At 46.6% G+C, this 13,990-nt stretch overlaps 1 protein-coding gene across 12 annotated transcripts in view; it reads right to left on the bottom strand.

The window, feature by feature from the left end:
• Window positions 1-13,990, bottom strand: part of tcf7l2 (transcription factor 7 like 2) — an 87,954-nt gene that overhangs the window by 51,863 nt on the left and 22,101 nt on the right. For all 12 annotated transcript variants that reach the window (XM_041963050.1, XM_041963055.1, XM_041963051.1 and 9 more), the window contains exon 4: window positions 5,347-5,448. In XM_041963050.1, the coding sequence (XP_041818984.1) occupies window positions 5,347-5,448 (102 nt within the window). The remainder of the gene's footprint in view (window positions 1-5,346; window positions 5,449-13,990) is intronic.

Raw genomic sequence — 13,990 nt, 5'->3', positions numbered from 1 at the left:
CAGTATATGTAAAAGAAGATTTCTGTATGAACATATGTCATGATACACTACATGTAAAGTAACCAGTCTATGGATAAAAAGAACCAGATGCGAATGTCTGTTATATCGTCTAATCCTACATGCCAAGAGCGTTTTGCAACTCTGGATCCAAGAGTGACCACAACTCTGAGATATGAGCTTCCTCTTGCAGCAAAGGGTAAGGGTGGATGGAGGAATGCATGCACAGAAAGAAGACAAAAAGGAGGTGAGAGAGGTTATTTGGAAAAGGGCTTAAAATACAGAGGGAAAGAGCACTTTAAGGTCGGCATAAGGCAGGACAGAGAAAGCATTCTAGGTAAAGCCTGTGGACAGTGTGTGGGTGGTGCCTGCTGACCATGGGGTCGCTCATTAACAGCTGAGGAGGCCAAGCTTCCCAGAGTCTTGAGCAATTGTCTGGCCAGCCCAGGTGCATGGCCCATTCAGGCCACAGGAAGCCCCCTTTATCCCCGTTCCTCCAAAACGGACAGAGGAACGGTCAAGGAGGGTGAATGTGATCGGGGCTCTGTCTTTTCTAACATGGACCAAGAGGAACGGTCACATGGCAGCGCAGTGCTTTGGCCCATTGTTAGGATGCACAGAGTTACTGTGGCATGTGTTTTCTGAATGCTTGGCTAAGACGCCGCATTTTGTTTCTTCAAAATGATATCAGAAACACGTCAGCTCTTTTCACGCGGCCTCTCTCCAGTGCACATTCTTCAGAGAAACGAGTGAGACTGAATGGGAATAAAATAAGTTGTTCAGTAGTTGTAAAGGCTCAGGTGGGAGGTCTTGCAGGCCATAAAAATGGCCAGATTCCATCACTTCCTCCACACTAATTACCATACACTTGGAGCAAGTGCGCTCCCTCCCTCCCTCCCTGAGCCCATGCTTCACTACCTCTGACACACACACACATACACACACAAGAATACACAGTGAGGCACAGTTGGGAAATGGTTAACACTCCAGCCGTCCCCTGCTGCCAGTGAAAGCCCACAAAACAATGGAGACATTGTTCGAGCAGGGCTAGGCTCTAGACTCTAAGGCTGTGTATGCGCACTTGTGTGTGTGTGTGTGTGTGTGTGTGTGTGTGTGTGCATGTGTATGCGTGTGTGTGTGTGTATGCACGTGAATGTCAGGAAAGATGTTTGTGTGCATATGCCCTTAACATTTGCATGATTCTGCCCCAATTCCCAGAATGGCAAAATTAGAAAGGCGATTCAGTAAGAATGACTTGTGTTTAAAATGCTTTTACTTCTCATTCTAAGGCTGCTGCTCTTCATCTGAGACTGAAACAAAAGTTTGATCACACGACTGTGAGATGAGCCAAATTATGTCATGACATTACCAACATGAGCCTGCCTGGACTCCAGCTGAGTCCTTTACTGCACCAATGTGGATGCTATCAGCACAGGCACACTTTAAGTCGGGGGTTACAAATCAATCCGGTATGGTATGTTGTGTTACTGGGTTAATGCAATAATCACTGTCTAAATACCATAAGTGTGAAAGCGGCAAAAAAAAAACAATAACACACACACAGACACACACACATTTCCTTAATTTGTCCACGGGCTTAAAGCTACTTCTTGCTGCTAAGTACCCACAAAGACTCTTCAAGTCCACAATGTCAAATTAAAACATCATAATAAAAGGCGAGTTGACAAAGCAAGGACTGTTTGTGATCTTTCCCTCAGGAGCCGTGTGAGGCATAAAAATGTATCTTGGAGTCTCTCCCTCAAAAAAAAAAAAAAAATACACATCAATAGGTGGATAAATATTGAATAACTTTCAGCCAATGGCATAAAAGTTCAGCAGCGGCAGGTTTTGAGGCTGCCTGCGGGGTGGTCAGGCACTTCAAAAGGTCCTGCGTGGCCCCCTTTGAGGGCATGGTAAACAGGGGCATACAGCGTGCCCTCAGACAGACCGGCCTGCGTGAGGTCACTTCCTCTTTTCTCGGCTGATCCTCCAGCGTTCCACCTCGACTGAGCCTTCCAGCCGCAAATGAGACCGTCTGTCTGCATCTCCATCCCCGTCCGTCTCTCCTCCATCCTTCTCCTCGGCCACAACTTTCTAACAGGCTTTATCTACACCCATCTATATCCCTCCTTCGGTCTATCGCTGTCTCTCTATTGTTGTTTCAACTGTCTCAGGGTCACTTAGGCTTCAGATCGCTGTTATCTAGCAGGCCAATTGACGGCTCCTTATCACTGCCAATGCAGCCTGCTAGCGCTCCAGGCAGGGAGAGGTCAAGGTGTCTGAGTGTTTCTTCGCATTTGTAAACAAAAAGACACTACCGTTTACAGCCCAATTTATTGATAAGGGGATCACGTACTGGAACACGCAGGCCTACATATTGTGGTGAAAAAGGGAGAAAAAAATGAAAAGAGAAAAGCCTGACTGACTGAGTGACACCAGCGGGAGTCCGTGTGGGGTTATCATTGGCATTCACGATGCTGTCCACAGTTATCTGTCTTTTCTATATGTACAACAGCCAGTATGATGCAAACCAGGGAAACATTCAATCACACTTCCTTCTCAGTCAGAGGTGGATGCTGGAGCAGGATGGTGGGAGCGGCAACAATGCAAGCTGCATTTCACATTCAATTGTATCACTTGTGCTAACAGCGAGTTGTGAGACGATGCGGCGATGCTGCAACGCCTCTGATCTTACCAGCCTGTGTATTCTATCAAACAGATCGCACGAGGGCCGGGCAGTATATAATATTACCATACATTCTCTGGTATTGATCAGTGTCAGTACTAATCACGATATGTGTGTAATGGGGCTCCAGCTGCTCTGTTCTGCTTTTGCTTTTGTTTTCTGCTTAGAACTGAAGCACAAAGACAGAAAGGAGCCAGAAGGTTAATCTAAGGCTCAGAAAGTGAGTTGTTTATCATTAAATTCAACTGTTTTCTTCACCCTGCAAAAAAAAAAAAAAAAAACACCTTCAGGATTTGGACGACTCTCTTCAGTCTCAATTGTGGTTAAAATTCTAACCTCATGATGAAATCAAATCGGTTATTCCCTGGTCTGAGGTCTGTCTGTGCAGAAATTCAATGATGGATGGCACCGCATGGTGTTTTTAACCTCGCCATGGAGGCAGGCTGCATATGCAAACTTCCTGTTCTCACACATCCTTTTCTCTTACTGTTATATCACAATTTAGTGTTACTTTAAAGCGAGCTTCGGCTTCATCTGCCATGATAACACAAACTCATACTTAATAACAGACCGACGCTCAGGATTTCGTATTACAGTCACTGCAGCGTGTTGCTGTGAATGTCTGCACTTCAGCGAGCCTTATTTTTTCCATCTGACTGCTTGTCCATCTTTGTTGTTTCAAGTTTGTTTTTGCCCCACAGCCAATTTCTGTTTTGTGATGACTTGCTGGTGCTGCCTGTTTGTTCCAGGCCTGTTAGTGTTGCACGCTTGACTGTTTGTATTACGACTCTCTGTGTACATTGTGAAAAATAGATGTTTGCACTTATTTTCCCAAAACTAAGACAGAAAAGTGTTTTGCTGTAATTACAGATCACGTTAGCACCCAACTCATCACTGCACAATCTGATTTTTTTTAAGGTCATACAAGAGAAACGTATATAAAATGTGTTATGACGTCACTAATGCCTTCTTAAAAAGTTGGGTCTGCAACCATGACATGTTAGAGTTGTTCCTAAACTTCCTTTAAAAGTGAATTGTACAGCAGGCGTTTAGGTGGATGTGAGGTGGGAAGTATTTACAGCCATATGACTCATAGCAGGATAAAACCTCAAGTATTTACCTGCAGCTTGTGCTGCCTACGACCAGTTTAATGACTTCATAGGAGTTGGGACTCTTTTCTCAGCGTCTCCTAAAATAACAGAGTAAGAAGAGGCCCCTGAACTCTTTGGTATAAAAATAACACTGGCATCGCAGGGAAAGATAAGGAGGGCCTTAGCTGGGCTTGTTTTGTTCAGAACAACACTGTCATCGCGAGCTCTTTGTCTCAAACGCAACTTTTGACAAGGTTTCTGTTTCAGATAAACAGCCTTGTCGACTCCTGCTATTTTAAGACGTGCTTAACTTGAACGGGCAAAATACCAAGGAGGCCTCGGCTCGCCAACTTTTGAGTAACCGTTCTAGATGGTATTTATTGCAGACCATAAAAGTAACCCAACTGATCAAATGTCAAATGTGACTCAGAAGGACAATGCGTCTTGACGGCGTAATTTGCGCGATGAAAATCATCACTACCTTCTTGGTGAGCTCCAGAGCCATGACGACTGCAAACCGTGTTGTTGCATAAACAGAAAGGGTCAGCGGTGTATTATTAGCTCCAGCACTGAACTGTTACCACAGGAGATACTGTATTCATGAGCATATAAACTTGGAAGGCTTCTCCGTCTTAAAATCGTTATTTGCTTTTCAAATTTCCATTTTCATACGGATATGCAGAAGATGCACGACTCCAAGACAAAAGTAACAACTGTGCCAATAATGGCCCAGGGCACTCATGATCACCTCACTAATTCTGCTCAATCCCCACTCTCATTGATTTTCCTGGCTCGCTAACCCTGTGACCACATACGTACACCTCCCTATGTTCAACCTTTCCACTGACCTCCTGAAAACTTCATGCCTTTGGCTAACAACTAAGTTCACGTTCAACTGTTCATTCTAGAGCTGCTATCCTCTTAGATATCGACGTGCCTGCGGTGGATGCTCTGTTATGTGCATCCACTGCATATGCCCCTATCGCTGTCCGGCCAACTCTCCTGCCAGACTACTCCTCCAACTCCATGGATAGGGTAATCAATGTTGAAGGAACGCCCACACTTCTCTCAAAGACAGTATGTTAGCAGCCCAGCATTAGCTCATTCTCTCAAAAACGCCGTCAACATGAGACCAGCTTTCCATAATCATCCAGCTCGGTGCAAGGCCGAGCTGGGAGTGATCATTTTCTCCAGGATTACAGGCGGTGTGGCTGTCCAAAGAACAACTGCTGCACCTGCCTGAGTGGCAGTCTCCACTCCCAGTCGCCTAATGATCAATCGCAACAGGCAAAAAGCTCTACTTTCAGAGATCCACAAAACTTTAATTGTCAAAACGAGCTCACATAAAACTATCTGAGTGTGTTAGGGACTGTGATTTAAGGGCAAATGCAAACAAATATGCATTTTTCCAGTCAAAACATCCATTCATGGGGAAAAGGGGAGGGCTTTAACACTGAAGCTGTTCACAGGATGGATGAGAGAAGAAAAGCAGGGTTTGTTTGTCTTCCTGTCGTGAATGAGGGAAGAAGAGCTGGTGAAAGAGGAAAAGTACCGAGCGGAGTGTTTACTTACAACGATGTGTGCCGGTGACGGGGACCTGGCATCTTTAAGTGCTTGTCTACTTTGAAGACCTCCTGGTTGAACATCTAGCAGGGGCCATTTCATCTGTAGGTACTGAATGGCAGAAAGGAAACAGAATGGAAAGAAAGAAACAAAACATGTTAACAATGCAGAAAGCAAAACGCAAAAGAACAAATTAAAAATAAGACAAAAAAAAGGGAGACGACATTTCTTGACAGGTGTATGGGAGTGGAAACTCAAAAACATGGAAACGCAAACAAAGATCTTAAGGCGGATGGTGGATGGGGTGAGGATGGCCTCCAGCATGCATCTGAGAGTCCAGCAGGAGTGCACACAGCGGTTGTGTAAACCAAATTACACATTTTTTCCGAAATACACAACAGAAAACTTCTTTTTTTTTGCAGCCAGGCTCCTTCACAGTGAGCAGCAATTCAAGAACAAAAAGCTTTTTTAAACTTTTTTGAAAAGTAGCTGACGAGTGACTTTGTATTAAGTCACTAATTCGGAGTTGGGCAGAGGTTACGGTACTGTACACAGCTCATGGCTTTAACATGACCTAATGTCATAAATGTGACTGTTGTCAGGCTTTTATTGGAACCCATAAAGAGGTTAAAGCATGGCGTCTAACCACGCTCCTCTGAGGCTAAACCTCCTGACTGCTCCCATAAATGATTGACTTGGCCTCTATCACACGTCTCCCTCTCTTTCTCCCACCCTCTCTCTCTCTCTCTCTGTCTATCTCTCTCTCTCTCACACACACACACACACACAAGCAGAGATAAGCAGAAACAAGGGTCATGAGAAACATCTGTCTTTATGCTATAAACTGGGTGGAGTCCTTAATTTGATGACATGTGCTTTGTCGACTGTTCTACCTAAAATGGGCTACATTGTGCCTCATCGTCATATATTCGATGGTCATAAAACCTGGCAAACATCCAAATCTGCAGATTCATATGAGAGTGAAAACTACTCTGTGGCCAAACAGCAAATTCTCCACAGATTTGTAGACTGCCTGGCAGTGACCCTGCTGCAGTATGTGGTCCAGACTCTGCTTATCAATGTCACGACCACCTAATTTGAGGTTAAGAGGTCAGAGCAGCTGTTCCAGCTCTGAGGCCTTTCGATTGGGTACTAAGAGGTGAAGGGCCGAGTGAAGAGTGGAAACTACTGAATATCAAGGGAAACAGCTGTAAACAGTCTGAAACCAGACACTTTTGCATTGCTTGCAAAAGTTCCAATTCAAATATTAGCCTCAGTAGCAGCTTAGGTGATCCCTTTATTTGCATGCAATAAAGAGATCACCTAAACTGCTACTGAGGCTAATAAAAACCAGAGGCAATGAAAATGAGTTTGATCTAAAAAATATATATCAAATAAAAAGCCTCTTCTGACAAAGACCATTAAAGTACTATTCACACACTCAAATAAAAAAAAAGGCAATAGAACAGGTTTTGTCTCAAGTAAGCAATTGAAAGAATAGGAACAATCTTTGGTCCACCGGGCTCGGCTGCATCACGTTCAGGCTGAGACGCGGACGCCAGAGATGATCGCGGCCATCCTAGACGATGTTTCTGATTTCACCAGAAGCATCCCAGATGCAGCTCTCCACTCTGCTGCAAATATATATGAAGCCACGACAAGCTGCAGAGAGCAGATTGAGCCAGGCAGGAAGTCGGACACTGGAACAGCATAACGGCGTTTCAAAATAAAACACACTGTGCAGACTCCAGATCGTATGTCAACAAACACAAGTTAAACAGACAAACGAGAAACTCATGGTAGAAGCACAAAAATCAAAGAAAAAATTTGCAAAGAAACAAATCTGGGTAAGTCAACAAACTTCAGCAGGCAAAACCCTTCTGAAACTGTCCTGGTGGGGTATGAGGCTGTGCTGAGGACAGAACAAAACTGTGTCACAGCCGGACCTGGTGGAATCAACACGCAACGGGCCAATGAACATGGCGCAAATTCTTCATGGATATAAGCTGCTCTTTCACACACCAGACATCCCCCTAAAAACAGTCTGACAGGTGAACCTGGACTTGGATCCGGGCCTGTGACGCCACTTGGACACAAACCTTCAACATGATGGAGAACTCTAAACACTGGAGTGCCTTTGCTCTCCTTCCACAGCCTGACATCCACATGTTTGGAGTTTGTTGCTTCACTTCAAGATGCTATCTGAATCCTATTAAATTATATTTCACGACTGATTGAGATCATGTGCTTCTCTGCGATGATAACAGCAGTCCTGCTCTGCTTCATAATTATCTCACTATCGTCATTGGCCCGGAGCGCGGGATCAGATTTTGGCTCTCAGCGACAAGTTGAGTTCTATAAATTACAACTTTTAGTGCAAACGGTTCAGGCCCCTAACACAACAATCCATGAAGCGAGCTAAGCTACGGCTCACTTGGTAGTTTTATGGTGATGCAGATATATTAGATGGAGTTTCTTTGTGCTGGTGACCACTAGTTTGTATGCAGTACGCCTGTGTGTGTGTGCTGTATGTGTGTCAGAGCTGGTCAGAGAGTGAGTGTGTCGCGACCCTTCCTGAGACTGTGTCTAAATCAGTGGTAATTAGCGAAGAGTTCACTGTGGGGTGCCTGCCAGTGGTAGGCGCTGGAGGGAGTTATTGACTCCATGTCCTCAGTTACAGCCCCTGCAAGGGAAAAAAACAGTTTGCTGTCTGGTCTTTCTCCACCACTACCACTCATTTATGACCCCAAGACGGCGTTTACTGCTAAAAAACAGGGTTTGTTTACGCTTGTTTGTGTGTCCTGAAAGTGGAAAAAGAAAGGTTGTAAAAACTAGACTTGAGGTCTTGTGGGTTTTTATGGACCCCCCACACTGGGTATTAATTGCCATGAAGGGGAGAGAGGAGGGGGGAAGGGGGGCGGGGTGTAACAGTAAAAGAGGAGGAAGAGAGCGACGGGGCTGCTGTCATCTATGAGGTAATTCAAGACAGTGTCCGCTGGTGCCAGAGGGGCTAGGAGACAGGGCAGTGCTGCAGAGAAGGGGGGCGGACTGTGAATCCAGTCATGGGAAAGTCCTGCCACCGCGTGTGCACGCACGCTCACACGTGCAAATATTCAAACACAGCTGCAGCCGGAGAAGGGCTCGGGTGAGAGGACGTTCTGGGTAGATGGGTGAGGAGCGTGAAGGTGACACCCCTGAGTGCGGCGGCGGGGTAGAGAGACACCGAAGGCGTACAGAGAGAGGGAGGGTGTCGGGGCGCATGCCCTGACAAGTGGCTCCACTTCAGCCCAGCTATTGCAAATGTTCTCACACACTAATCTCTCCTGCAGGTTTTACAAGCATGCCAAGGAAAACGGAGCCCTGGCAAGCACCGGGCTTTCCGACCCCCCCCCCTTCTTGGCCTCCTTCCTCTCTCTGCACCCACCCGCCCTGCTAACGGACGCACCGCCTGGGCTTGAGTAGGCCGTGACCTCTGACCCCTCTCTGCTGCCCCGAGCCCCTCCCTGCTCCCCACTCTGCGACCTGAAAACTCTCCTGCTATGAGGGGGGCCCCCCGGGTAACTCAAGAGCCATTCCAATGTGACAAATTGCCCTGGAGTTCCAGGATAACTCTCTCCTCTCCTCTGCCTCTCTTCCTGCCCTCCTCCCACACACACAAACACGGAGCAGACCCCCACCCCTTGACAGACCCCCACCCCGTAAGAGCCACCCAGCGGTTGTTGTCCGGCTCCGGGCTGTGCAGCAGACCGCTTCTCCTTCTCCCCTCTCCCTTTCAGCCTTCCCACCCAACCTCCCCCCACCCGTTCCCTTCCCCTACCCTGCGCCCCTCCTCGCCGGGCCAGCCCCACAATGGGAGCTGAATGACTCAATTGTCTCTGATGAAGTGAAAGACAAGGGAGTCCTCTAAATCCTTACTGAGGGATGAACTCACTCTCACTGTCCCGATTTGCCTGTCCTCCACTGCTTTCCCAAGCACAAGCAGGGGGCTGGCGGTGGTGGGTGAGAGCTGTTTACAAGGGCTATGATGACTAATGATTATTTTCATTATTGATTATCCTGTCTGTTCCTCTTTCAATTAACCGTTTAATCAATAAAACAGCAAAATGTGCCTGTCAGAAGTTCCCAGAGCCCAAGGTCAAAGGTGATGCCTTCAAATTTGTCCACAACTTGAATATATCCATTAAAGAAGCCAGAACCAATACAGTTTGGCTTTTTTCTGACTATAGTATGTTCCAACGGGGGCTTTCTCCTTGCATGCTGGACCACTCACCCCTAGGTGAGTGGCTGCTGCTGCTGCTGCTGCATCATGGTTTGGCATGTTGTGGGTTGCGGAGTGTTAACCCAGATCCACACTGACTGTCATCACAGTGAAAACAAGCTGGGGCCCTGGTCCCGGTGTCACGGCTCGTGGCAGAGGGCAGGGAGGCTGGAGACACGTGGGGGGGCATCCTGAGCGCTCACACATCATCCTCACACGTCTACACGCCGTTTCCCACCATTGTTGTTATTAATTCAGCGGGCTGGCGCAGAAGCAATTTGGCCTAAAACACTCCTTCCTGGTACCAGTGCTCGACGTCTGATTTTCCCAAAAATAAAACACCTTTTCCACATCCTATCAAACATTAACCAAACGTCAATACGTGCTATTGACAAAGAAGGGGGAAGAAGTCTTACTCATACATTTTTTAGCGTGAATGACAGACAGCGCAGGATTGTTCTGCCCGTTTCTGGTCAACAGCCAGCTCCTTTTCCATCAAGCCCACATCTGATGTGTTTATCACATGCGGCCTGGCGGCTGGAGCAGCAGCCGCCACCCGGCTTGTTCGTTTTGTTTTGGATTAAGAGCAGAGAGCTTCAGACCAATCAAACAAACAGAGCTCCTTATGTGCCAGTGTGGCTCCCATACGCTGGTCCGCGTTCCAGCAGGGAACCACAGGACAGATGACGAGGACCACCGGGGCTCCATCAAGCCATTCCAGCCATGTGAGCGATGCGAGAGAGGATGGGAGACAGACGCAGACAGACAGACAGATAGCAGCTTGGGTTTAGAGGCAGCATATGGATGCTGGGTGTCGCTCCAGAGAGGTCCAGCAGATCTTCGACCCATCTGTGGCCGCCTCATGTCGCAGACATGGCATAGCTCCACAGCATCATACAGATAACACATGTACATTCGCAGTGACCCCCTGACATACTTTACACGCTCACACGCTCATTCACACCTGAACAACAATGCTCACCCACATCGGAGCAGCCTCTGGTCGACAGGCCCAGCAGCTCCTCTGGGAGCGCGCTCGGAGATGGGATTGACAGCTTGCAGATTACACCAATCAGACCGCTACTATAAAGAGCTTTATTTAAGTCTGAAATGATCAAGGCTAGTAAGAGGAGCCCATTCAAAGCTCTGCAAGTAAACTGCACAGAGCTTAAAAGATTAGTTCATCCAGTTTGACTACAATTTTATCCCTTTAAAAACGAGAGCTGAGCATATTGTCTTGATCTGCTGCGGATAGTGCCGGCAGTCTTTGTCCTCACTCACAAGCGCAAGAGAAGAAGCAAACACGCGCTCACGCAAACACGCAATTTGTTGAGGATGGGACAGAAGGGAGACGCTTAATGCATCTCAGACCCTTTGAAATCCCCCTGGTTCAAACCGCAATCACCAGTCACCTCAGCTCCATGATGCGCTGATGTGTCTGTGCACAGTGCCGGCCTTTGGAGGAGCGGGAGTACCGTGAAGCGAATGGAAGCATCGCAAGAACTCCCTGACAAAACTGGGAGAAAGTTAGCCGACACAAGAGGGCCCATCATGGCTGCTTTGGTTCTACTAATGCACATTTTATGAGTAAATATTAAAGAAAAAAAAACACCCCACCTGCTCTGATAGCCAGAGGCATTTTGCAACCAGGAAAATAAAAGTGGAATGTGGGAAGGCCTGGGGTTTGTGTGCCCTGGGGCGGGAAGGGGTCCGCTGGGCCCATATTTACTCCAAAGCCAGAACCGCTTGGGGGTTCCACTGGCCCTGACAGCACTGGGGCTGCCGACCTGATCCAAAACCTCCCCATCTCACCTCCTACCCCCACCCCCTTTGCCAACTATCTCCACCTCCACCTAGAACTCCCCTTCTCTCCCTTTCTTGCAGAGAAACTCAACCTGACACTTTCCTATAAGCCTTTTTTCCACATGGGAAACGCGCACATGACCTCTCCTTCCTCTCAACCCAACTCAGACTTTACTCACCCCTCAAAATGAGGCTGTGGAAACAGGCTTGTGAAACTACTATTGTTCATAATATCTGAGACAGCATTGCAGACTTTGAGCAGAAAGGGGAGGGCGGCTCATTTTTTAACCGACCTGTTTGGTGTCCTTTCTTTAGACTCATTTCTGTGAACATGTGACTTTTGTCTGGCCTGTTCTGGAAGTTAGTTTCGCTCTCTTACACACTGGTTCATGAGATAAGTGCGGCTTTGCTGTGACACTGTTTACTTAGCAAGTGTGGACAAATGCGCTGTTCAAACACCAGCTGATTGACCGGAAAGTTTCAAAGGATTGTGCAACATGTCGTCGACGCATTTTTCTAGAATAAAAAAACAAAAACTACATTTTTGACAAGTAGACAGCAAAATCATCAATAACTCACCTAAAATGTACTTCACTACACTTGATTACATTGGTTGGATGAGAACAGGCTACAGCCACGATTGGACACACCTGGATGCACACACAGTTTTCTCAAAGGAAGTGTGGGGGTGACACGACTGCAGTCCAAAACACACCAACTTCTCAACGAGCCTCAGAAAGTAAACCGTGTTCCACTTCTGACTTTTGCACCCCCTCCTCCCTTTCCCACTGTCCCTCTCCCCGTGTCATTAGGAATATCTCCTGGCTGCTCTATAAATATTGTGGCAGGGAGGGTGAAGGCCAGCAGGAGCTGGCTGGTCTTCCATCAGCCCCACTAATGAACAGGCGCTCTGGCACCTTTAGCATCAGGCCCTGCTGCAGAAAGCCTCTGCTTTCAGGTGTTTTTCCTGCTTCACAGAGCTGCACTCGCTGCTGTTCCTGCTGAATGAATCTTCCTCTTTCTTTCTTTCTTTTCCTTTACTCAGACACAAATATAACTTGGGGCGCTTTCATTGGCTTTCATAATCCCTACAGTGGCAAACTGAGTGTTGCCACTGTATTGGCAATAAATACATCTTAATAAGGTTGTCTTACTTAGACCTATTAGGGTTGTAATCATAGTTGAGGTAATTACTGAACAGAGTGGGATTACTGGTCTAGTGATTGTTCTGATTTTGCGTTCAGACTAAAAAGATATCTGGATGCATCAGCGCAGTTATTTTAAAACATAAGAGCAGCGGAGATGAAGCTTTTTTTTTGGCGTAGCACAAAAACGTATTTTATGTAACAGCTAAAACAAAAAAAAAAGTATATGCTTGTACTCAGGTGCTCTATTAAATCATCAACATGATAAACGAGTCCCTCTACTTTAGATTATCACTCAACCATGTAAGAAGATAACTACATGTACTCAAAGGAAACTGGATTTACTGGTTTCGTCTTGAGGACGCTTTGCCACTTATCAATTCTGAGTACTCATAGGGATCTTGGATGAAAGGTGAAATGTCTTAAAACAGCAAATCCAGATGCCTTTAGATACCTTATTTCCCTGTGGGATTTTTTTTTCATATTAGCTTGTAGGCTACCACACATCCCTCCATGCATCAAGCATGAAAACCATGTAAACATCTGCGTAAACTATTAGCACAGTCTGGGTATTCGCAGTAATTGTGGTTTGTGTGCAATCTGATATTCAGCATAATTAAATCAACATCATTATTGTTGATGATGCTAATGCATTGTAATGCAGTACAGGTTCCACATCTCATCAGAAGCAGACTGATGGATTGTCAGGCCAAAGACCATGCCCCAGACCTTCCTGGCCGGAGTCTCGTACACACTGACCTACATACAGGCTACATGGAGGTGAGCGGGCATGTCTGCAGAGCCTAGGCGTGTCTGAGCCCCTTACGCAAGGCCAGGCAAGGGGAAGGGAGGAGAAGAGGTTGGGCAACTCATACGCTCACTACACGCTTACCTTTGTTTGCAGGAAGCCGGGTCTGGTGCGTGGAGGTGAGAGTTAAAAAGGTGAGCAGCAGCTGAGCTCTGCTGAGGGAGAAAAGTGAGCTGATTGCAGCGCCCACATTCTGCTGGAGAACGCTGTATTTGGTATTGTGCTGGAGGAGAGCTGAACGCTGCCCTTGATGTTGAGTGTCTGGTTTTTGTTCTGCGAGAGTTCACTATGAATTAGTTAAACGGTAGACTGGATATAAGGAAGCTATGAAACATGCCTCAGAGGGAGAGAATGTGTACACTCTCAGGCTTCACAAAGACTTCCGATATTCTGAAAACACTACACACTATCACACAGTTCCACCTACGCATATTCATCAATCAGAAAGCATTATGTCGAAGGCATCACGCACACATACCAACAGGCAATTAATCTTCACAAAAGCATCATATGAAACCAACAAACATTAAGTCTGTTTTTTGTCTCTTTCACACTTGCACATACACCTTGAAGCAGTTCAGCCTCCATATTCATGAGGCCTACTCCCTCAGCATACCTAAAGCCCAGGATTTTAAGGGT

This window comes from Chelmon rostratus, chromosome 21 (genome assembly GCF_017976325.1).
Source record: "Chelmon rostratus isolate fCheRos1 chromosome 21, fCheRos1.pri, whole genome shotgun sequence".
Taxonomy (NCBI): Eukaryota; Metazoa; Chordata; class Actinopteri; order Chaetodontiformes; family Chaetodontidae; genus Chelmon; species Chelmon rostratus.
This window is presented reverse-complemented; position numbering and strand designations above follow the sequence as displayed.